The 27,239-nt window shown below is 32.7% G+C and overlaps 1 protein-coding gene across 6 annotated transcripts in view; it reads left to right on the top strand.

The window, feature by feature from the left end:
• Nucleotides 1-27,239, top strand: part of LOC123694186 (supervillin-like) — a 147,167-nt gene that overhangs the window by 104,100 nt on the left and 15,828 nt on the right. For all 6 annotated transcript variants that reach the window (XM_045639533.1, XM_045639535.1, XM_045639536.1 and 3 more), the window contains 2 exons: nt 11,396-11,467; nt 16,353-16,464. In XM_045639533.1, coding sequence (XP_045495489.1) covers nt 11,396-11,467; nt 16,353-16,464 — 184 coding nt within the window. The remainder of the gene's footprint in view (nt 1-11,395; nt 11,468-16,352; nt 16,465-27,239) is intronic.

The following is a 27,239-nucleotide window of genomic DNA, read 5'->3' as shown; positions in this document are numbered from 1 at the left end:
GCGTTACGTCTGTGTGTCATTAACACGAGTTCAGTGGAGTGTGTAAGTGCGACTACTGGGTTTCAGAAACCAAGAATGTGCGAGATGCACCTGTATCTTATGCCCTTATGGTGTTCTCACGGGCTTAATTGCATTTACCCTACATGTGGATGTTTTGTTTGAACAATGATTGATTAGGGGTGACTTGGTTATTGATTATTAACATAAAAGAGGGAAATATTGTGATTGTTTATAATAATGTAATATGTTATTTTTAATCGTGTACTTAATATTTGTGTCTTGTTTGTTACAGGTACGTAAACCGATCGAAAAATTGGCTGATGTTGCAGGTAGAGTTGGTAGAGCTAAATGAAAAATGAATTCGTAAATATGTATCAGTATAATGTGTACCTAATATTTTGTTCAATTCAAAAATTACTTCATTTGAAGAATACATATTTTAAACTGGTAATACTGGATTCCCATATTTAGGTTGAAAATATATTCTAATAAGACAACCATACCTTATACAGACAGCACTTTCTATTCAACGTTGAAAAAGTACTCAGAAACTGGTAAAATTGAAAAACACGATAAAATCGAAACGGTCACCCATATTGACAATATGTGCTTCATTGGTATGCACTTGAAATAGTGCGTGTTGTAAGCGTGTTTATGTTCGGGTTCGTAGACCCAAAACAGAGTTACGTCATGAATTACATTAGCCTCTGCGTTACATTGAGCCGTATATATACATATATTATGTCGATAGTAAAAAATTAAAAATACAGAATTGGTATTTTTTTTAATTACATTTTACTACATGTTTTTTTTATACGGAATTTTTTTTTTATACCTAGGTACGTGAAATTTGTATATGTTATAATAAAATTGGTATATGTTTCAGTTATGGAACTCGATTATTTTACCTTATGCTGTATGAAACGATATCGATTATAACTGAAAAGCTCTGTCGAAGTTCGATAAAAATATTTTGTTTTCTATAAAAATACTTTTCGTTTGCTTACTTATAAAAATTTACCGCAAAGAGATTTTACTTTTACGTATTCTATGATTAAATATTAAAATCTATATATAGTAAATACTTAAAAATTAAAACCATGCTCAGTCACTACGTTAAAAAGCTACAAGGAGGCTGTTAGACGTAGCGTCGCCGTAACGTCGCTCACGTACGTCGTAAGGTGTAAGGCGGTAAAGGGGAACGCAGCCAGCCGTGCGGATGTCGGTCTGAGGCACCTGACGTGATTTTGTAGACTACCTACTTGTATGGGTGAATTTTGTATGGAAGGGATGTTTGGTGGGCAAACTGGACGTTTAAAAAAATTATACCTTGAAATAATTAGTGAACATTTTGAAAAGAAAAGTTTCTAAAGTTGAACAGGATAAAACAATGATTTTGTATTTTATACACGTTTCTTCTATTAAATAGAAAGAGCCATATAAATAAATCACGGGCAAGTAATTACGCTGATCCATAAAAGTACACGAATCGCACGTCCATCTTATACCTTAAAAGGCACGAGACGCTTTAATCCGAGATTTTCCTTATTTTCAACGCTAGTAATAAGCAAGCACACTTCAAGCTCGTAGTTAAAAAGAATCTTAATATTCTTTTTTTACACGCTTTATTACACGCTTTATATTAGCTTCACCTGTATGTTTGTATGTTTGTAACCGACTTCTTTGGGCGCGATTTTGACCCACTTTAAACGGCCAGATTTCGTTCAAACTTTGTAGATTTATTGAGGACCGATGATAATACACTAATTTGATAAAATTTTCTATTTTTTAGTTCGGTTTTCTATAAAAAGCGTGTTTTTTAGTTTTTTAAAACTATTATTATTAATGTTTTATATTAATTATATGAAGAGATTACTTCTTTGATAGTTTGTTGTCAAGGCTTTATTAGTTAAATTACGTGGTTTTGTAATATAATTTATAATAATGAGCTGTAGTTAAATATAACTACTGTGTTTTATAATAATATATGGTCTAGTAAATTAGCGCAACAAGAAATAAAATATATCTTTGTATTGTGTAACGAATTGGTTCTTTATACAAGTTAAACAAGATATGAGTTTTCTATGGAAGTTTAATGAGGTAATTACAAAACACGTTTTCAAATACGTAGTATTGATTTTGATACCAGGAATTATTAACTATCAAATAAACGTAACTATAGATTCATTTACACCTTCATTTCGTATTTCGCATTGCAGATATTTCTGATTTAATAACTGTTTTCAACGACTCATTGTGATTTGATTTATTCGGAACTATATTGTTGTAATTAACGGTACTTTGTCGTCAATTAATGTATTGCTTTTAAAAATAGGTATATTGTATTCATATATTTCAAGTGACTAATTAAAAAGATTTGTTAAAAGTTTAATCACGATAAATTAAAAGTTTTTTGAGATTTGCATATCTAAAACGTAATTTAAAGTTCAAAAGATAGTTTAGAGAAATTTCGTTATTTTTGCAGGGCTTTGTTATAAAGAACGTTTGTGTTGGGGTGGGTTTTTTGTTAAGTCTAGACGCTCTTGGGCGAGTGTAAGGGGTTGTTTCGTTGCAACCAGTGTTTGGAAAACCCGTTTTTCGCTACACTTTCAGGTATTCTGCAGTATTGTGCAGAGATTTGTGATGTGCGCGGCTTTTGTATTTCAAAATTGGATGCGGGATTTTGAAGGTTTTTAGTATGGTTTTATAAAATATTATTTTATGGTTATGTCTATAGATTACGAATTAATAATAACAAGAAAGCTTACTCATTGTAAAATAGGTACGATTCTACTGATGTTAGATATGCCTATAGGTATGTTAAAATGTATCTTAAATATCTTACTGAAGCTCATAGTCATCAGTGATATCAACAGAGTTTTAAAAGGAACGCTAGAAATTAGCTTTTTCAGAATCAAACAAAAGATAAAGAGCGTCATGTGACTTGTGAGCGAATTCAAAGTTCAAACGCAAGGCTTTCTAAGTTATTAGCTGCTGGGGGTGAAATCTAGTGTTAGGGGAGAAACGCGTGACGAATTCCGAGTGAAAACATATGTTTTGTGACGGTTGTTGCGTTGGAGAGGTACTTATGTCGTCTATCATTTCACTCTTTAATGTGCTTTCTTATGTAGTGTTAATATGATTTACTTTACCAATGTAATAGTAGACAGTTTGATATGGGAAAGCAAAGTTGGAACAGCTAAATATAGTATTTGTTTAGAATGAATGCCTCGTTAGTTTAACCACTATAAGATATCCGGATGTAGTGTGACGTATGTTCACTTTCATTTACATTGTGAACATACTAATATGATAAGGGAAACAATCAGTATTTTTAGAGGTATGATTATCTAATTGTTTATCAGTGGAATAACATAGTGTGTCATTTCAATACTAAAGTCAAATGCTAAAACTGTTGTCCGCTAATTGCTACGTAAAAGAATGATTAAATTAAAGAATAAAGACGGGACAAATAATATGTATTTAAAAGTGCTTTTGAATCATATATTTGTTCATAATTCACAAATTTTAATTTGATAGTAATATACCTAGGCTCAAACCTGGGTCCTGGTATTGTAGCCGTACTTGTCACTAGACGAAAAGGTGATCAAACAGTACTTAATATACGGGTAGCGTGTTTCGCAATACACGAACATAAATACGGCCAGTGCCAGTACACTGGCGACACAAATGTACTCAAGTAGGCTGCTTTCGTTTCCTGTAGCCAATGATTCAATGATTTTCCATGTCCCTGTAGTACCTACAAGACACGAGTCTTGTACAAGTTGCAGTCAGACGTTTGTATGGAAGGAGTGGATCTGGGTCGAACTGGTGAATTTGAATTTGCTTAGATTTCTGTTCATGTGTTTGTGGTTTTACTAGTTTGATTGAATTTGTTTAGGGAATTATTTGGGCTGTTGTTTAGTCAGGGATTATGTGAATGTGTTCTTTGATTTTTCATTGTGTGGTTCGATGTGTTAAACGCTATGAACAAATCGACAAATATTCATATACTTAAGTTTATACTTAAGATAAATGTTCGATTTGAAGTTGGTACTATAGAACTTTTTTCTCAAGCACAAAATTGCCAGCGATAATTTCAAAATGTATCACAGAAAATACATGACAAGTTAACACTATTATTATTTAGTTTACTTGTGAATGTAGAAGTTTCGCAACTTTATCGCTGTACCCTGGCCTCGTCAAAGCTAAATACCGTTGTCGTACCTACCGTGTATTGTGACGCCCGCGCCAGTAGTATCTCAATATACCTTCAGTATACAGTTATATCCTTAGGTTATATCTGTCAACTGTGGTAGTATGTAACAACAGTGTGGGACATTCAGGAAATGTCACTTGCGAACGTCGCGCCGCCGTAAATAGAGCGGCGCTTTGTGAATGTCGCTGAAAGGTTTGATGTGTGTCATGCGTGAAACGTTACGTATTGTAGAGAAAGATAAGCTACTCGGTATTTTGTATACAAGTGTATTTATTTATTGTGCCGATGAAACTGAAACTGAGAGTAGTAGCACCCTATATATATAGGCATGTGATTTAACTAAAAAAAATTGTAAGGAAGAACTTACGTAAAGTATGATTTCAAAGTGATACATTTTGTACTACTTAATGATAACGTTTATCATTATTTTATGAATAATTCTCCGAAAAACACGAAATATTACAATAATACATAGTATAGCCACAGCATTGTTCAATTTTGGAAGAATCTGCATTGTCCCCTCTATCTATTTACGAGTAATAAATAACAGGTGAAATCGCTTGTCTATAGCTGTGTGCAGGTTTCCAAATGATAAAGCACTGTTAAATAGCTCTATATGATGTATGGCTTTCAGCGGCCCTCCATAGGGGCTGGAAATTCGAGCTTGCCGACTCGTTGTGATTTATAAGGTTCAATGATTTTGACCACTGGTATGGTGTGTTATGGATAAGGGGACTTTTGCGTTTTAATTAATTGGACAGTGATAAAAATATTTGTTTGGGTTATATAAAGTGGCAGTGATGGTAGTATATTAAGATATGTTGCCAATTTATAGTCTTTGTTAGGAATAATGTTACGTTTTATTGTGTTGATTGCAATTTCCTATCGTGTAGTATATTTTTGGTTTGATAGTTGAAACTGTGTTCCAAGTTTGTAGTGCTGGCGTTGTTGTCCATTTATTAAGTTATTGTTATGCAATACATTTTTATCGGCTTGAATGCAATTCTCTATCATGTAGTATAATTTTGCATTGGAACTATCTTTGTTCTTAGCAGATAATAAACATGATAACAAAATATAATCTATATGCGTATCGCCGCCAAAACTCTTTCCATTACTAAATAATTAATATCTTGCTAATTGTATTATGTAGATAATACTAGCAGCTCGCCCCGGCTCTGCCCTGTTTAATATTTTTACAAATTTTAACATTACTATACTACGTGGATACAAAATGTACAAGGTTAGGATGATCAAAATTCCTTCAGCCCTACTTGAGACCTTACTACTTTCTTTTATATAGGAATTCGGGGATCACGCAGGTACATATCGAACGGGGAAATTTATTTTGAAATTGTTCTCGTAGTTCCTGATATTAACTCGTTCAATCAAACGAATGAACTCTTTGATATATAGACATGCTCCCACACTATACAAGCTTTGCTAAACATGTTTTTTTTAGTTTATTTTTTCATAACCTAATTTCTCAGTAATATGACGGTCTCTTGTAACCTGCCGATATCTCGACCGCATTATAATTTCAGAGCTGATAGCATCACGATAAAGTGCACTATCGGTGTAATTGCGCTTATCTAATTATCGCGTGTTCATTTTTCGCCAGTTTGTTTTGCTTTTCTGCGTCGTTGAGTTTGTGAAGTGATTTTTTTGTTAATGTGATTGCTCTTTATATTGAATATGTATTTGGGACGACGTGAGTCGCGACGCTCCATTTACTTTATGGAAATGAATCTTTAATTATTGTTTGTTTTATTAATGTAGAGTTTTATGTAATAGGTATTTCGTGTGTTTGGTAATAATTTGCATGTGTTTTGCAATGTAGGTATTTTTTGATCGATCTGTTCTTTTAATTCTTTGTAGATGACTTTCAATATCTTTACTTCGCGAGCGTTAAATTGCCTATTTTCGCGTTAGAGTTTATAAGTTAATATTGAAATATTATTCTAAAGTAACAATAACTGAGAGATTAACAATAAAATGTATTCTTAACCTCTTTAGTTCTATAGTTCTCTAAATGTCGGTAAGTATAGAATTTTTGGGTTACTGCAAATTCACCTGAACTGTCACCACGTTCGCATACCATCATATAAAACGTATTAAATAGAAAATTTAACAGTTCCTATATTATACATAAATTGCAGTGAAATAACACGCTAAACATATTATAAGCTCATGCAGTCATGCGTATATAATCATAGTAATAGGCAATTTTGTACACTAATGACGGCCCGTGACTCGCGTTACATGATCCGTACAAATGCAGACAGAGAAAGCTTTTAATGCACATAACAAGATAAATGAATCGGCAAACTAAAGCCCCATAAGGAACTGTTTGCTTTAATAGTGGAAGCGGTATTATCTGTAGTGATCGCTAATATATGCCTTACAAGTATAAGGCTGTAGAAAATGTTCGCGGAATTAGAGATAATTTAGCGTTAAAATGTTAAACTTGTTGTTAGTTTTTTCGAGCCGATATTGTTAGTTTGCTTTCATCTAATCTTCTTGGTCAATTTTTCTTAAGACACTCACATCACGTCATATAAGGCTGTATTTATAGTTATCGCTTTAATGAAATAATTACATATATTCATACAGATTGAAGAGAAATAACTATGTTATATAACTATATGTTGTAGGGAATGAGTGAATTATGTTGTTCTCTTCGCTTCTAAAGCGATCGTTACAAGCTTTAAGTGATACTAAAGATCAGATTAAAGTGGTCATGTATTAATTTACGGCCGCGATGACACCCACGAACATCGATTCGATTCAATTACACAAACATTTGCTGTTAAATTGCCAGCACTTTGAACAATTCTAATCTTAATATCAAGTGCTATATGGATGGGAATCGGGTGCGACGATATAGAAATTGATTATCATTGAGGTTTCACAATCTATTGTATTGATAGAGCTTAAGTAAGCTTGTATTATGATTTATTCGAATGTGGGGTTGATTGGTGACATGAATAATGTGTTATTTAATATGTTACGTTTAATTGAGAGTTGAGAGAAAATAACAATGGTTTATCTATGAGTTTTTGTATCCTGCCGTTATTGGAATAAACATTACAAGGATGTGAATTGATAATCTCATACAAAAATACAATTAAGAACATATCCAAATTTAACACTGAGTTAGCACATAATTACATTAGATAATAGAATTATATATTAGAATAGAATAAGAACAAATAACTCGTCCAACAAAATGTCTAGCCAAAAACAATTTCACAATTTCATAAAACAGTCTGCGTGCCTCAGCTGAATTCCGGTCGAGAGGATATTTCCCGTGTATCCCGGAAAAGCCCCGCACTCCCGTCGCAAACATATTTCATCCCGGACTATGCCCCGGTGCAACTATGAACGCACGTACTCGTACACAGCGGTATTTGAACGTGATTTCAGTTTGATAGCGATTAATGTGTTTATTGTTTGGTAGGTTTAAAGCGATTAAAGTAAGAGGACTATCTCTATCCTCTATGCCAAGGGTGTATTTAAAATCAAAAAAGTTACCAAGTGAATAATTCTCATAAATGGAAATATAAATTGATTGTGTAATGTGCTGCATGTGACGAGTAATTGTGTTTTGGTTTTGTGTTATAAAAGTAAATATTGCCTTATAAACAAACGTTAATATAATAAATAGATAGATACCATAAAAAGAGAAATTCAGTATGAAACGATATTCGCAGCAGTATTGTATAAAATATTTGTCTGGGCATAATAAAGTCATTCACATAAAATATAGCAAGCAATTATGCCTTCTAAACATTTAGCAATAAGTTCATTGTCTAGATTGAGCTGGATTAACGCCTGGGAAGCGACGCGACGGGCGATGTCCTACACGCTGCGTTATGTGTGTGCCGATATACGTACGTGTGTGTATGTGTGTGTGGGTGACTGCGCTTTTCTACGGACGCCGAATACGGGAAATTGATACGTCACCTGTTCCCGTAGTAGTATGGTGTGTGAATGTATGGTGGGTGAATGAAAAATAAATTGTAATGTGTAGAAAATTGGGGATTATGGTGTAGGATGATAGTATTCGATAATATTGATTTATCGTAGAGTAAACTTTATTGAAAGAGTGTCTTAATTTTCGATAGTAATAATTTATTAGGTATGATATTGAAAGTAATGCGTTGTTAAATCTATTCCATACAAACATATTTTTATTCCTATATATTTATTATTTATACATCTGTGTTTTGACGCGTAATTTCAAATTTGTAGATTTCGTATTCCCCACGGGAACAAAGGCAAACATGATGCCAAAACTAATAGAATTAGTGTGCAGGATACAAATGACATTTACCCGTCTATCATATTGTTTAAACCCAAGAGGCTTTAGCTCAATTATTATGTACACCAGTTCTAAATCCCAGCCAATCGTGGTTAGTTTTAGAAGTGCAGCAAGGCGTCTGCTTGGCGGTGTTTCGTATGTTTTAATGAGCGACGCGTTGCCGCGTAGCTTCCCTTTGTTTGAGCACAATGAAGTCTGAGTACGGCCGGAGACGGTGTAGGAAGGTTTCATTGTTATTACTACGCGTTTGTCGTATGCTAAACGGAAACGTTGTGGAGTAGGGACGGTACAAGATTGGTTTGTGGCTTTTTTCGTGCAGTATATTGGGTTAAGAATGTGTTCGTAGTTCAGGCAAGTATCTACGTAATTGGGTTTTTGAAAGAGATTAGGTTTTGTCTAAATAAATGTATATCATATTTTTATGTATGTAATTGATATTGGAAATATACGAAAAAAATGTATGTTTATTTTTTAATCGTAAAAATGTTCGATGCTTAACTTTGAAATGTGAGAAAGTTTTCAATTCGAATATATCGATGCATGCATGAACTGTGAAGCCAATCAAAGGACTTTTCGATTGCTAAGGTTATTCCCCTTCGCAAATGACTACTAAATAAACTCACCTTTAACTCGTTTACAATTTATTTTATTAGCGTCCAATTTAGAATGATAAAATTACTAGTTATTACTAGCTATTAATGAAAAAAATATAAGTAAGCACTTCAATGTGCCATATATGAGTTATAAAAGTTTCTTTGTGGCATTGATACACACGTGAATATACACTTTCAATAAAGTAACACACATAAAGCCTTGAAAGTTTTTAAATCACTAATATAAACGTTAAAATACATTTTAACTCAAACTTTTTAATTAAAAACGGTACGACATATCGAAAAACGTGCGTAAGGCGTTTTCAGCGGTAGGCTTCGAAAGCGCCCGCCCGCCTACGTTAGTCGCTACACGCTTGCGGTAGGGCGCGCTCGGCTCTACGTTCATAGTAGGTATTATATATTTGATTTTTTACGGTATGTATTTTTGTTTTAGTCCGAGAAAATATAATATAATAAAGTGGTGTGAATGAAATGTATTTAGTAGTAAATAGTAATTTAGTGCAGGAGCTTTGGTGTGGTGGTTTAGTTGTTGCTGGTGGATATTTAAAGGTATAATGTTAAGAGATTTAACAGTGGAGGATGTTTATAATTGTAGATTTTTTTTTCACTTCTATGATGTTCTTTATGATCTATGCTTACATTTTTCATTGAGTAACATTGTTTGTTTGGTTTATTAATTGATTATGCTTTAATATTAGATTTTATGTTTATTTATTTCTAAATATCATATAAAAATAAATTGTTTTGAATAGCCAATCACTTTTAAGTTAGAAGCGAGATTTAAAAAAATTATAGGATAAAGGTCTATGGATATATTAATTATAACTAGTTTGTGTTCCTGCAGTGAAAAATATAAGCTGATGATACTGATGCATTTTAAGACTTTAAATTGTTTCGTGGTAATAAAAAAAAACCTCTTTAGTTTAGAACAGCGGTCGTTCACATAGTGTTTATTGCGCAAATACTTTCATGTGTGTTTGTGTGTCATGGAAAAATTAATACCACAGAGGAAGTTATGTTCTAAATGGATAAAGCGAACGTGAGGCCGAGTTATCAGTAGGAAACGGCTGTTTTCCTCCATCGCACCGTTAATTCTAAACTATAACTGTATTACACTAACTGTGTCACGGATTTGCATGTTTTTATGTTTTTTTTTTTACGTTTTTTTAGACTTCGCCTTCGTATGTCAATTGTAATATCTGATGAGTGCAACGAACTCACAGACAATAAACATAATTATTTGTTCAGATTATCGATTATGTAAAATTTTATCAATGTATCAATTTTACATACTATGTAACTAAACTAAAAGGTATGAGTTTCTATTTGTAGATACTTATTTCTATTTACCTTAGATAGTACAAAATTACCAGCTGTTTTAATATAATGTAAAATATTTGTTGTTACTGCTCTTTTTAAATGTATTTAATAAAATTAATAAAATTGTAAGTTTCATGAATTTTATAACATAAATTCAAAAAAATAAAATTCATAATTCTTCCAAACGTGTCCGGATACAACTACGATGAAAACTATTCAACCACAGTCCGCTCCAAATAAACACACAATTATTATTATTTGACAGGACAACACAGCCCTTTGACGTAAACAAACTTGAACGGATGCGTCGCTGGCGGGTTAGTTATCGAACGAACGTCGTCCCAAACACAATGTCATGCTTTGTCACTCTATAAACAATCTTTTTTAATATAAAATAAATATAATAAGAGTAAATTTCGTGTCGTGTTAGTGAAATAAGCAAAATGCTGTCGGTGCGACAGGTTGAAGAGAGGCTGTACAGCTTCAAGAGCTTGAAAGATAAATTCGAACAGCCGAGGTAAATGTGTGGATTTTGTTCAATGTTGATGTATTTGATTTTGATAGGTCTGTCAGAATCTTTTGATTGAAAGACGCTGTCTTACGCTGTAGAGATATTTGTTTATAAGTTTATTGAGAGAAGATTTATTAGAAATGAATATGTAATTACGTGTTTTATTATATCGCATACAATGTGTAGAATTTAAGATTATTTTTATATATTATAAGAAAAGAGTTTTAAAAACACGTACACACTACATTATGACAATTTATTCCTACATAAGTAACAAACATATTTCCTGAATTAAACAGTGTTTATTGTGCTATTTCCCGATTCCCAATAAAGAAAGATTGGTATATTTGAACTTAATGACATTTTTTATAGATAGTTTTATCTAAAAATACAATATTTGTTGACAGATTCGGCGGTGGGGTTCAACGGAGCGCCACACATGCCGACATGCCACATCGGGGAGGCACCATCGCTGAGAGGTCAGTTTTTATATGGTTTTATAAGATTTTGAGAGATAATTGATTATGTCTATCTCTGAGTTTTTACATGAAGAATGGTTGGCTGAAAATCTTATAATGAGTATGTTTTGATCACTGCATATTAAAAAGTATGTTTATCATATTACCTATATAACAAAATACAGATTAAGATTGACTGAATAGATTGTGTTAGTTTAATAAAATACTGCATAAATCTACTACGAGATTAATCGTAGACGTTGTATATTATTTATATTCTTATTCGTAAATATGTAGAATGTGAAATTGCATTTTAGTATCAAAGAACTACGTCTTCTGTGTTAGAGAAGGTTTGTATGCAAAACCATTGTATGGTCGCTTTGCGTTGCAAATAATCAAGCTTATAAGTACAGTCTTTCTATAGAAAATGTTTCACTTAAACTTTTACTTTTATTCATGCTATAAACGTTTTCAAGTGCTTATGAGTAGCATAGTGCTGTTTGCAATGTTAACAATAATAGCAATGTGAGTATTGTATGAAAAGTAAAATATATGTAGAACTAAGAGAAGAAGCATTATACATAATCGGCATAATCCTATCATTGTTTTCAATAACTGTAGTGATAACTAGCTTACCGCCCGCGGCTTCGCCCGCTTTGTCTAAAACCTAATAAATTATATACTAAAACCTTCCTGTTGAATCACTATCTATTAAAAAAAGCATACAAAGGGACATAGGGACAGAGAAAGCGACTTTGTTTTATACTATGTAGTAATTACGAAATTAAAACTTGAGTAGGCAATCTTTAAATCCGATACGTGTAAATGTGACTTATTATTTTTAATCTTATAATCGGAGTAAGCAGAAAATATTATTAATATTTATCTCGTTAGACATGATATTATGTTAAGTATTGCGAAAGTTTATAACATACAAGTGCTCTTTTATTAGGTGTCGTGTAATTAATTTTAATCTACATTTCCTCTTAACACTTGACGCGATAGTGCAGTTCATTGAACTCTATATTCGATGGAGTTATTTCTATTGTCATCTCCTTGTAGTCCAGCTAGGTTTGAATAGTACCTAGTATTGTATGACAATTACGCTTATATGTGGAGAGTTCTCTATGATTAACGTATTATGACTTTGATTATAGTATCTAGGTTAGTTTTATCTATACTATAAACTATTATTATAAAGCTGAAGAGTTTGTTTGTTTGTTTGAACGCGCTTATCTCGGGAACTACTGGTCCGATTTGAAAAATTCTTTTGGGTGTTAGATAGCTCATTTATAGAGGAAGGCTATAGGCTATATATCATCACGTTACGACCAACAGGAGTGGAGCCGCTAGTAGTGATATATGCGCGTAAGATGTTATGGTATTTCGCTTTCTTATTAGTATCAAAGATAAGAAGCTTATAGAAGAATTACTAGAACATGATAAAAGGATGTTTTATTAACTTAATATAGGTAGCCGATTTATTTATCCTCCGAATACATGTATTGTATGACATAAAAGCGATATCGCCTCTGTAAGCTTATAAAGCTTTTTGTTGAGATAACTTTGAATCGGCTTATCTATTAGGTTGGAATTTCAATGTACAAACTGATAAGGAATCTTTTTTATCTATTTAAAAAGTTGAATGACTTTATGGTGTCATAAAATAGACAATAGACGCGTAATATTTGTAATAATAATGTAACGTTTTCGTTTTTCTTAAGTAATAACACTACATACGAACAATAATACATATCCAATAAGAATTTGAATAACTTACTAGTATACAATGTGATAATTTACTACACAATCAAATAATCCAAATTCCAATTCGAATATGTAGTTAACACAAATATTCCAGTTAGCTTAAACTCAATGCATACAGTACTATTATCTACCGTTGTATTTACGTACGAAGATTACCCAACTAATGAACTAATTAGTGAAGCATTATGGAATATCGAACGGCACATTGTATAATATAATCTTATCGACGCTTATCAGTAGTGTTATTGTTCTATGAATTAGGCGATACGGTGCGAGTTGCGCATGCTAATGGACTTGCATTGATGTGTCGATTTTGTTTTGAGTCAGTTGACTTTTTACCCTTGATATGAATTTGTTAGTTAATCATGTTTAAAACTACGGGGTGAGTTTTGTAGTAAGAGTAAGATGTCATGATACAAATTAACTATTATAGATAGAATTCGAATTAAGGCCGTGTACGCGGTCCGTGCGCTGTTTGGCTCAAATATGTGATTTTTCAAACCAGATTGTCCATCAACCACTTATCTTACAAACATATGAATTACTAATAATTTTAGGAAAGTTTATTGTCTATATAGTTAGTTAAGAGTTTTTTTCAATTAATACAGTATTTGTGAATACCATCAAGATAACTGAGCCGATGATTACTTGATTTCACTTTTAGTGTCAATTTCGAAGCTAAAAATATCTGAAATTGCTGGCAGATCTAACACAATTTTTTTTTTTTTTTTTTTTTTTTTTTTTTAACTAACTGCAAAAATCCTTATTAAAATAGTTAGTTAAAAGATTTTTTTATTTTGGACTCCTAACTTACGAAATTAAAATCCGAACAATGTGAATTTTTTTTTTAGAAATTATAGTCGACAAAATGATTATTTTCACCAAGATATTTGACTTAGTTGAATATAATTTATACATATTGCAATAAAAGAACGTCTTACTTATAAGATTAAATTTAAAAAATCAACTAAGGTACCTCTATTATTTTTCTACAATTTTTTTTAAAGTACTATAAAACACTGCGCGCGAGCCGATTAAAATCACTGGGGGCAGCTAGCAGATCGCCCGCGATACCACGCGGGCTTGATCGCACTGCAGCAGGACACCTCCCGGACACGACACCTCGGACCATTAGGTCCCACCCAGTGCCCCGCCTGTAGTTGCAGGCGGCGTTGCCACCACTGAAAGGGGCCGTCGCCCCGAGCAGTTACCCCGAGGCCTGTGAAGGCCTGCGTGGATGACCCCGCGATCGCGATCGATTAAAATCAGTCGGCAGCGAGCCTTCCCAGAGAGAGGACATGTTGCTCGGCGCTCTCCTGTGGACCTATGCTGTTCATAGTAAAAGGATAGCGCAAGCCGCGATCTATCGTAATAGATCGCGGAGATTTTGACTTGCGTTAAATTGAATAAGCCCTCTTAATGTGATCTAAGTATTTGATTTTGCATCATTGCTGTTAATTTATTTTATAGTTTTAGATAAGTATATTGATTACTTATTATTATAAAACTTTACTTTGGTGATGAAAAGAATTTTTATTTTATTTTATTGTAAGCCTAATGCGAAGATGAGAATATAACAGAAGAAAGGCACAATGGTATAATTTATGTAGAAATGAAAAGCAGTATATTTCTTATCTATAAGTAGGTAGCATTTAATACAAAGGTGTTCGCGTATATTGCGATAAGCCGATTGAATAGTGCGTTTGAAGTAATCAATTGTAATACACGCGTATCATGGAGCTTTGTCTGTACAAATGAAATACTGAAAGTGGCTTAGCGTTATTTACTACATATTTAACATGTGATTATCTAAAAGCCTTTATTTAAACGTAAATATAAAGTATTTAAATGTGTGCAAAGGAAACTAAATTACATTATATGATACGAAAAAAACGATAACTTGAAGGCTTAGGTAACATGTTAAAATTTCAAATAAATATGCAGTCCCTCGCTCTTCTTATTAAAAACGAAATGAGTCTTGAGATGAATTGCATGAATTGCATGAATTTTTTCGTCTATGTCCTTTTTTTTCATAGCCCTTGAAGTCTGTGAAATCAGGTTTCTTTTTCATAATTCTCTGACTGAAATTTTGTATACCAATTAATTTTGGCTTTTTATAAAAAAAGCGAAGAAAGTAGTTCTATGAAAATAATCGCATTGGACGTCATATGCTACAACTAGTCAGTAATAAATCTTTGCTATCTACTTAGAACTAAAATATATTACAATAAACATTGATTGGTACCCTTAAACTTGTGCAGTCATAAATTGTTGTCTAGATAACTTTATCTTTTGTAATGACAAGTTTACAATTCAGAAACTATAAGACTTTTATGGCTTCCAATGTTACGCTTATGAATTACTCGTTGAGGCCTCTGTATATGCCGCTATAATATAAACTATGATGATAAATAGATTAACATTTCTGATAGAATAGACCGGCTTTGTACAATGATTAGCACGCTAATGTAGATTCGTGACGAGGTTGGCTCGATCTACGTTGATGATTGGAAACCTACTTGCTTATTGAGAATATTGATCAAATTATGATTAAATCTCCTAGATATCCCAAAGAGGCGATGCATGACGGGGCTCTTTTATAACATTTTTTCTTACAAAACCATTAATTTATCATTATAATGCGTTTTAAATCACGTCAGTTGTTCCTGAGAAAGTTTTCTATAAATTGTTATTATTAATTAAATAATTAATTATGTTAAATAACTTACCACAATTAGCAAATCCACAATTGCTAATTGTGGAATTATAAATATCTTGTGTATTTGTTGGTTTATCCAGTAGGCAATTTATTAATTTTCAGTAGCAATTATCCCTTTAAAGCAGGGAATTCAATAATAATAATAGACTTAGATATAAGTGTATTATTAATATGTGTTTATCCTTTTTGTCTTTAAAGAAATCACCTTTTACATAGCGTATACATTAACAAGATAATTATATAAACTTGTAACAAAAGTTTCAAAAGTTTTCCAAATAAGTTGTCTTTGTGTGTGGATACTTTTTATGTTATTTATTTTGAATTGGCATGTGTTTAGCTTACTCTATTTTTTTTGTATGTGTTTTTTTAATTTTCTTTATAAAAGCTTAATTTTCTAAAACCTATGTTTCGTCCTTCCAGGCTAGCGGCGCTGCAAGCGGCTGGCGCGAACGACTGGCGCGCGCGCGTGTGCCGGCTCAGCCCGGAGCGAGACGACTCGAAGGCGATCGAGCGAGCCAAGAATAGGATCAATGTGAGTATGATTTGTTTGTTTTTTGTGTTGAATTGTATTTGGGTAAATGTTAGTTTTATTTGGAAGGGATTGCTGAAAGCTTGGTGGTGTAAGAGTGTTTCGTATGTTGGATGAAACGCAGGTAGGATCTACAAAAAATGCGTGGTATGATTTTCACAAATATAGTTGAGATATAGGTACTCATTAAAAGTGTACAGTGTACATTTATGGGGACAAAATAATTAATATTGTTTTTAATTCCTATTCCGTTACTGCACCAAACGTAAATATAATTTTCCTCCCAAGCCTCCGAAATGCAAAAAAGCAAACAGCTATTAAAAATTCTATTAAAAATTTTCCCCCAACAATTTTCGCAGAGAAACTATCGAAAAAAGTGTACCCTGCGGTATATTTGAGTCGTGGTTTTTCCCAACTTTTTCAAACAAGCCCGTAAGTGCTAAGCACCCTTGACGTAGCGCTGACCTTGCGCGTCTGAGCAAACCCTAGTTGTCTACCGAGGCGCTTGTCTACGTTTATATAAAATTCTTTATGTGTGCTGCGTTTATATAAAATTCTTCTAAGTTTGCGTAAACAAACATGCTTGTGTGTGCAATACATGCATGTGTACACAAACATGCATGTGTGTGTGTAATACATGCATATGTGTACTGTGTCTATATACGTAAGATTCTATATATGTGTTCAAGTGCCCTGTTGGTACGATAAGAAAAATCCTATTATCTGCCTATTGTTTTCACTCTTCAATGGCTCTTTAGTTTTGAGTGGTCCCTTGTTTAGAGGCGGTCTTAAGTCACGTATTGATGATGTAAATTACACCCTTATACATCTGAAATATGGAGTATAACGTCTGTTATAAGTTCTATTATAGTTTGTTGTTTATGGAAAAATTTATAGTGATATTAAATGTGTTATTAAATAAAATAGATATATCATAGTTGTTATTATGACCAGAGTCACAATAAATAGATTTTTGTTATTCTTCACAACAGAAAACATTGTAGGTATTTTATTTCGTTTTCAGTTCGTAATGTATATAATTTTATCTTACTTGAGTAACGTCAATATATTTTTAACATAGACACGGTTTTAGACTCATGAGTAATAAAAAGGTTAATTACGTAATCGATAAAATAAATAAATATATACTAATATTATAAAGCTGAAGAGTTTGTTTGTTTGTTTGAACGCGCTAATCTCAGGAACTACTGGTCCGATTTGAAAATTTTTTTCGGTGTTAGATAGCCCATTTATCGAGGAAGGCTATAGGCTATATATCATCACGCTAAGACCAACAGGAGCGGAGCAATGCGGGTGAAACCGCGAGGCACAGCTAGTATTATATAAACAGAGATAAAATTAACCATTTAAAGTTACATAGAAAAATAAATGTACTTATTTGAATGAATAAAATTTAATTCTGACTTTAAACAATGTTTATTTCTACTTATGCCTGAATATTGCTAAGATTGAACGTGCGATGTCGTTTAATAACTAATTTAATTTAAAAATGTAATAAAGTTTTATAAAAAGGAAATAAGTAATAAAAATTATCCAGATAGGTACTTAGTATGAAAATTTAAAATTATATTTATAATTCGAAACTTTGTGGAACAGTCCCTTCCGGTTTCATTTTGCTGTTGTAGAAAAAATCAAAATATTATAAGATGAGAAGTGATGATGAGTTTTACGGAAAAGACGGAAATTAGAATAAAAAGTTTCAGGTAAATTAGAAATCAATGTAGGTATCAGATTGTGTTGAGTTAAAAATGTATACTTACATTAAAATTATTATTAACAGCGTCCTGGACGATTACAATATAGTAGTAGTAGTAGTACTAGTAGCTTAACGCTTTATTTTTTATTTAAAAAAATATACCATTTTAATTTGAATAATATTGCGTGTTATAACAATAAAGCCAGAGGTCACAATATCTTACATTATTACATTGCAGTTATTGGCAACCTTAACTTTGCGATTATCGAACAAACGGCCCAACATGGGCCTTAAAATCAATAATCGCTAAATAAGCTATAGTTCAAGGTCGTGCTAAGCTGTGATATCTCGAGACTGCTGAGATTGTTAGCACGCTATGCTGTCTCAATTCGTTTCAATCGATTGTTGTCTGGTGCCCAATTTTCACTTGAATTTTGACCATGGCCTTTGCCGATCCGTGGCTAGTAGAAGATACGATTGCAACTGGCAAATAAACTAATCGATTGTTTGATACGCTTCTGATAATAGCAAATAGCAATGATGAGTAAGGATATATCAGGATCGAATACTGGAGCTATTAAATTAGATATGGCAACCAGGGAGCGGTTTTATTAGCCACATCCAGAATATCTATAGCTGCATCCCAATTCAAGTCTTGTCTTGGTTTTAGAAGTATGTACAAATGATTTAGGTTAGGTACGAAACAGATCATACTTTGTATTATCATTATTTGGCTCAATATTGCAACATCTAACCGTGTAGGAATAAAAACTTGGTCTAATTACAATGTTTATATTTTGACCAAGTTATTATGGATATAATATGTATGTATATAATGATCTGTTTTTTCTGCATATCATTTTGTTTCTGAATTCATAGCGGATAAACGTATGCGTGTCACGTATTCCATGAAATTATTAAAGCAACGTTTTTTTTTACGTCGCTATGTATGTAAACCGACTAATGATGCGCCTGACATTTCCGTGTTGTGGTATTTTGTTAATTAGAGGCATGGGTCATAGCTTTGCAAATTGTTTGTACCGTTGTTTGTAATGATTAATTAATTGGGGTGAATTGTTGTTTTTCACATGTCACGGTAGGGAGCGGCGAAAGGTGTGTATTCAAATGTGGGATCGTCTTAATTTGTATGAGCTCTTAGATTTTCTGTGGAACTTGTAGTACCAAAAAGTATTAGCTTAGTAAGCTAAGTTAAAATCTAAACGATACTTATATCGTAGTATCTTTACTGAACTGATTTTAAGGCCTCCTCTATGACACCCGTTTAATACCTACTATAGTAGGTATTGTGCACAACACAGTAGCTGTAAAACTGAAATACTTTGAGTAATAAAATTGTCCCTTCACATTGTAATTAATGGCATCAATCAAATGAGTGTCAATATGCACAAGAGCACCGGATCAAACAACGCACGATAAATTGAATTCCGTTAGGCGACATCACTGTAACATTGCACGGAAACGACCTTCTTTGTTAGCCTGTCTTCGCTAATTAAATCCGGCTTTAAGCCATAATAACCCTTAGCCTTTAACCTTTAGTCGTATATTGGCTTGCTTGCTCGAGACTGTCGTTAACCTGAATTATCCCTTTGTTTTAGTTTGTCACTCAACCCGTCATTTGTGTTTAGGGCCGGAAATTGATTGGTGTTGTTTGTTTCCTTTTGCGAGAAACAAGAAGCTAGGAATGTATAGGTACTCTTTCCATCAGAATTAATAGCAATTTACAAATCTCTACCTTATAATTGATTTATTCCACAAAAAAGATTATTAATAATGACCATAAGCGAAGAAGAACAAATTTTAAAATATGTATAGATTTTTGAAAAAATGGGCTAGGCAGTAACAACATGGTACTGACCTATGCTACAACATTTTTCGTGACTTCAAAGAACAAAGTAAATGTTAATAGGTTGCGCTTCGTTTCATCCACTAGTATAATCGTTATAAAGTTCGTAATGCTTATCAAAGAAGCAGTACAATGGAACAGATATCATCTATAAATGTGAAGATAAAACTGTTTTTATTATAACGCCATCTACCGGAATTGCGCGGAACTACTAAACTTCCAGCTTAGTGTTGCTATAGTAGCGTTCTCTATCGGCCTTATTTTTTCTGTTATTGATCTTTATTATTATGTACATGTAGTATGCAATAATGCATTGCATTAACACCTAAGTAACTCAATTTATTTATTATCTTGTGCATATTATCGTAAATGCGGTAAAATATGTATTGCACATTATGGTTTTTCATTCGTGGAAGAATGTTATAAAAATGCATTATTGCAATAGGTAATATCTCAGTACACTAACTAAACTTAGTTGTAGTTGTCTTTTCTTTTGAAATACAAACAAAACGACTCATGTGTTAAAACTTAAAAGAATTTATTTCTCAGCATTTTAGAATTTCCACTAAACTGATACAGCCAAGTATAGTAGGTACGTCGATTTATGCATATTGAAATAAATTGAATGAATGTATGGTTGGTATACCGTCTTTTCTAGACCCATAGTAAGTCAAAGTAATAGTAGCAGAATATTTATCGAATATTCCTTTCCTGACCTTAGATAGTCTAGCGCTAAAATAGCATCACGATGTTAGGGTTAATAGGCTGCGTGTGACGCATATATTATAAAGAAGTTAAGAATGAACGAGTTATAGCACATTCAACGGGGTCTTTGTTGAATACGACATTTGCTATAGAACTTATATATCTGCATATATTTAAAGCTCAGCACTTAGTATGTACTATACATTGTATGTCTATGCGTCACGAAGCACGACTGCGCCGACTGGTTTGCGCGAGGTGAACTCGCACGGTATGCGTTTTATGTTTATTTTTATTGGAAACATTTACCATAAACACGTTGAACCCTTTATCTTATGTAATGGTTTGAACAATGCTCGGTATTGGAATTTTTGTTTGAGGAAATATGAGTTCTTGGAAGATTAATTTGTGCAAGAGGTTTCCTTGACTCCACTATATTAATATACAATACACACATTGAACATTAATATAATGTAAGTGCGTTTAAAAATTGTAAATTTATAACATTATTCTGTGACATATACAGGGTGTCCCACTGTTGGTATAACTAAGCTCAAAAGAGGTTATAGTTTTGCATACGCTGAGTACGTAAAAAATACTTATAAAATTCCAGACGCATTTTTTTTTCAAATAGATGAATTCATAAAACTCTGTGTACACCCCTAACAAGCAACCCGCCCAACTTTGCCACCAGCACGTGAGCTCTCGTTTAAGATTATGTTTTCATAGACAAAATGCTCATATTAGAGAAGCGGTATATGCCGGCTGCGCGAAGCTAGAGAAGAAAGCATGGATTTTCAGGAAAAGTTTGGCAAAAAAATTTTGACGTAATTTTGTTGTTTGAGTATTTTTTACGTGATCAGTGTATGCAAAACTCCAAGTCCCTTCGCGCTTAGTAGGTATACCAATAGTTGGACACCCTGTATAATTGGAATTGTAAATAAAATCTACAAAATAAATAGGTGATGTGTGTGCCTAACGCTGAAATATAACATAACATATCTAAACCATATAATATATATACTCGATATACGAGTAGTTTCGCTGTTCTATACCACAAGTGCTTATAAAAAATCTAGAAGCATAAATGTTTGATGTATGATGCATTCTTTTACATAGTAGTAGCATAATAATCAGACGTCTGGTATGTGTCAATTTCCCAAAATACATCTGAGTCGCGAATGTTATGAAAACAGTACATAATGCAAAGTTAAATACACGATCGTGTTTTCAGTGGTTTATTTTGTATATGAATACTCAGTGTATTACGCGTATGGGTTTTGCCGGATTTGAGCTTTGAAATTAATAGGTTTCAAGTGAATATATATAGGATTCAATAGGTACTTTGTTTTAGATACAACAAACTTAAGGATGAAGGAAAGATGGCATACAATATTTCAAATGTATTAAAGGACCATATTGTTACTTTGTTATTGGCAAATACAATCTATGATATATTTCGTTCAACAAAAATGTATTAGATAATTTTCACTCCCTTCAAAACTTCCTGACTGATAAATTTTAAAACATTCGAAATTATCTTTATCTAGTGATAATTTGATAAGAGAGAAATAAGAGAATTTAGGTAATATAGTATTTTACATCAAACTATAAAACTCTGTAGTACCTACTCATTTTATGTTTTTAAGAAAAACATACACATATTTTTATAACTACGTTACGTAATTAGCGATTCAATTTGCATACCTTTTTCGTTACCAATATTGCATTTTGCACCTAATTAACAGCGTGAAAATTTAAACTTACTCGGTTGCGAACGGTAAATATTTACAGAATTGCTCATTTTAAAGGAATTACAGTTATTTTAGCGTAGGTACCTTCTCTTTTTATAAATATCAGAAACGAAAATTATTTTAGAGGAATTCATAAACTGTTTAGAATTCTAGGACTTTGCCAACTCTACGTTTCGCCGATGTTGTGACTTGTGAGTAATTATAAATTTGGGCCAATGCAGAGTTATTTCAAACACGACTTAACGAAATGTTAAAAAATATAAGAAACATTTTGATTCGAAAAATAGGTCAACTTATGTGAATTTAAATTGAAGTCATTTTGTTTGAAAACGCGACTGGAGCTCTCGTAATTTGTATAAAAGATACTTATGAAGCTGGTTCTCTTTCTTTAAATTTTAATCTGAATTTCAATTGAAATAAACTAACGTGAAATACATTCAAAATTCACTAATTATCCTGATAGTTAATCCAAGAAATGATTTCATTTAAGGAACGGTCTAAAAATAAATGTGCATTTACTAGTCAGTCTACTAGAAAATACTTTACCATTAAACTAATATTCACTTCATTCAAATTTTATTAAAGTCCGTTATAATATTGTAACACATGTCCACAATAATTATACATCACAATGTAAATATTTGCGTACACGTAATAAAGGTGATCTTGAAGATAAATGAATGATTATTGTATAGAATGTGTTCGCTCTTTTGTTGAATGTGAACTTGATATTGAACATTACGCTTGGAATTTGAATGTGAACTAAAAAAGTTCCTCAAATATTTTCAACATTTAATTAAGTTTCCAGTTTATTCTTCTTATGGGCACATGAGTTAATTAAAATAACTCCTTCAAAAATTGAAATGTATTAATTCATTTGCGCGATCGATCAATTTTGCACCATATAAGGATATATTTATACTTACGGCTCGATTCGTTTCCGAGAATATATTTAATTTAATTAGCCATGTTTCAATTTACTGTTGCACGGTTAATTAAATAGCTACACAGAAGCGGTGTGCTTAACCCGGAGCCGAAGGGGGCACTGCCGTCCTTTAACTAAAAAGCCGTTAACCCTCAAATGGTCAATTTTCAGTTTTAAATGTAGGGTGACTAAGTTCAAAATTCTCTATCTTTCTGTCTAAGAATCATGTCTCTAGCATTAATAGATAAAGAGATACGAAAATATTGTGAGCCGTTAAGTAACACAATTTTCGGCGATTCCATAACTTAAAAGCGTCTAACCAACACTACTTCGCTAAATTTCCTTTAAAGTACCTTAACCGCCAAATTTAATAATATTTTTTTAGCTTTTTACTTGACTAAAGGCACGTCATCAGATTATACTTGACTATAGGGACGCAAACTGACTATAACTGCTTTGTGATATGCTTTCATATAACGATTCCAATGGAAATCCTTACCTTATTTGCAGTTACTCGCCCTTAACGCTTTTTTAGTTAAGTAAATTTATTTAGGAAAAATTCTAATTACACTTTTTTGCTTAGCTAAAAAGCAGCTAAGCCTCATTTTGTAGCTAAAAGGCAGTTATCAGATTCTAGTGATGCATCCGTTTTGGGGATGAGTGTGATCCTGTAATGTTACCGCTCCTAAGCAGAGTACCGATTGCTTTTGATTTTCTTTTACAAGACCTATTGTTTCTGATCAGGTTTACTAAGTTTTATACAATCTAGCAGCTAAATTACGGAAAATATAACAAGTCAAAGTTACGAAAATTTGGTAGGTAATGGTTACGACAGTGCGAACTTTCAATCATTATAGTTCTCTGTTTAGACTCTGATTAGTCTCTGTAACCGAGAAAGAGGATATAGACAGTCTGTACTATTTATTAATGATATAATTTACCCCTTGGGTGGAATTAGTAATCGACTGTCAAGCAATGTACTAGAGATGGTGATACAAAAATTGTTATGAGTATACCTACTACCTTTGACCCACTGGCGGGGAGTCCATTTTGCCACTATTTATATTTTTTCTTTTCTTTATATTAGATTATAAAGATTTGTATTTTTTTACATGGTAGCAAATAAAAAGTTTTCTTTTTCTACCTCCTGCTATTTTCCACATATTCTGGTATAATATATGTATTTTCTGAATGTGGATGAAAGAGTCTTCTAAAGTTCTAATCATTTGATAAGCGGTTCAACATTAATTATTAAGAGAATCCCACATGTAAGAGCTTGAAGCCCTATTGAAACCAGGATTTTTTTTCAAAAGCCTCGTGCACAAGTCTTAATATTTTTTCAGAAAACGATTTGTTTAAGCACATTGTTTGTTTTCCTATTTGTACTCACATATCCGTGACTTGTGTGATGGCTTATAATATTAAAATATCGTTATAATTGCAATTCTAAATGAAAATACGGTTCTCGGTTAGATAGTGTTTAAATCTTTAATACTTAAACCTAAAAGCTTTTGATCCTTTTCCTATCCATTGGTTGACCTAGGGGATGTAATTCCCGAGAGCAAAGCCTCAGACAGCTGCAAATTTTTAACATAAGTAAGGTTAAAATTTAGTACAACTATTCGAATCGTAGTACAAAAGCATTCAAAAGCCCTTAACCGCTGATTATAAAGTTATTGAAATATAAATTAAAGCGAAATTCATAGCTTAAAAGCAGGTATAGTAGCTTAACGACGTTTTAGGTAAGCATTTTATTAATAAATTAAAAAAAATCGCAAAATTAAAATAAAAATACTATATTACTTAGCTAAAAAGTCGCTATGGTATGTTAACGGCCGTCTTGTCCAGTAAAAAGTTAAATTTTTCAGATAATATGCTGAGCTAAACGAGAAAAAGTGAATTAAAAAATAAATTATAACAGTGTCTGGTTAAAAACTATTATTTATATATAATATAATTAAATGTCGATCGATGTATCTCTCAGTAATTATTCTAAGTGTCATAATTTTTACGAAATAACGATTTCCGTGTTTTTTGTCATTTACTCGAAACTCACTTCGTTGGCTTAACGGCTTTCTAGTTAAAGGAGGGCAGGGCAGACAATCTGGCACCGGTCGGCGGTCAAACTCAAGTCAGTTGTTTTGACGGCATCGCGGTGCGCGCGCGCAGGCCTAAGCTTGGCGAATTTTATACGTGAATTTCGCTTTCACCCTACTTTACCGAAACTAAATAGAGAAGTGCGCGGTAATCACACGGCTCGATTTAATTTTAACCGGTGAAATTATAACTCACATGATATAATTGGTACCATTCGACTCTCTTTTGTTCGTTTTTTTCGATTTTGGTCTAACAAAGTTTGGTATGTTTTACACGGAGTTCGTACTTCGCGCTATAAAGCAGATTTTGTTAAGAATGTATTGTGGTCGTGGATCGCCTTATCGCTGCTTTATCTAGCAACAATATCGTCGCTATCTGCTGTTAATAAATTGCCAAGGTTTATTTATAGTAGTAAAAGATAATCTAAACTGCAGCTTCGCTCCCTAATGGTCGAGTGTAATACTTTCCCCTGTTTCGTCCTTATTATAAGTTTCTTATTATATTAACCGATTAAAATCGAGGACGTTAGTTTCTAATGTACCTTGATTGGTATTCAGGACACGATTACCTATTCCATATAGAGTCGAGGATAACAAGACTGTTTTTAGATTTTTACTGTTAAACTAATTAATAACTGCTTGCATAATTATATCTCTAGCAAAAAAGTTGCTCGTTGCACATTGAAATCAATTTTCATTGATATTGAAATGGTTATTGTATCGCAATATCATACTTTTATTGGTGTTTATTTATTTGCCATTGAACGTGATTGTTGTTGATCCTAAGGTCACAGTACCGCTTCAATTCATCTAAGATATTCTATCACTCCGTAATAGGTTATAGGTATTTATTCCAATTTTGGAAGCGAACTTTTTACGCCAGGGATTATGAAACGTGCTTTAAAATCTGAAATATTTAGGTTGGGGCTTAATTGGCTTAAGTCCTTTTTTATACGCGACGTTTATGGCGGGACAGGTTGGCATATTAGGAGCTTTATAGTTGCTACTTATATTTTGACTTACAAACATTTTGAACAATGCCGTTGAGGAAAATAATATATACTCTTTACCTTCATTGCTATGAGTACAAAAGCAAGTAAAGGCAAATTACGTCCGTAACATTATCTTTAACTGAAGTCCTAGCATCCTTTTGAATAATAAAACACGTACTTGTCACGTACAAGTTATTTTCCTTATAATTTATGAACCCATCGATAAATTGTCGGGTATAAAAATGTCAATAAACCATTGTTATTGTTAGGTGGTATCATTTTACTCAAGGTTACTCAGATGGACAACTGGTTCGTTCGGCACACCTACATCACAGTCTTCTCGTTCTATACGATGCGTCATATTATGTGTAGCGATATGTTTACCAACGTTGTAGGGACCTGCGTCTGACTCACATTTATCTGCTGCCAGATATCCTCTCGATCAGTCGGTGTGTGTGCGTCAGACTGTCAACTTGTTTTATGCCTTCATTTCCGTATACTGATATTTCATACGCCGTTTCCCGCGTCTTGCCATGTTAACGTTGCCGCATTTTATATTACAGTGATTTTAATGAAGGACAGTAAAAATTCAAATCATTAATGATTACAATTCTTGAGAGAATGCAAGGCTTTCAAAAAATATTCAAGTGTTTATTGCTCTAATATTCTTCTAGTCAGTGATGTGATAAATAAACAAAAATGTTTTACGGAGCCGTAATTGTTTTTGG

Source organism: Colias croceus, chromosome 9, assembly GCF_905220415.1.
Source record: "Colias croceus chromosome 9, ilColCroc2.1".
Taxonomy (NCBI): Eukaryota; Metazoa; Arthropoda; class Insecta; order Lepidoptera; family Pieridae; genus Colias; species Colias croceus.
This window is presented reverse-complemented; position numbering and strand designations above follow the sequence as displayed.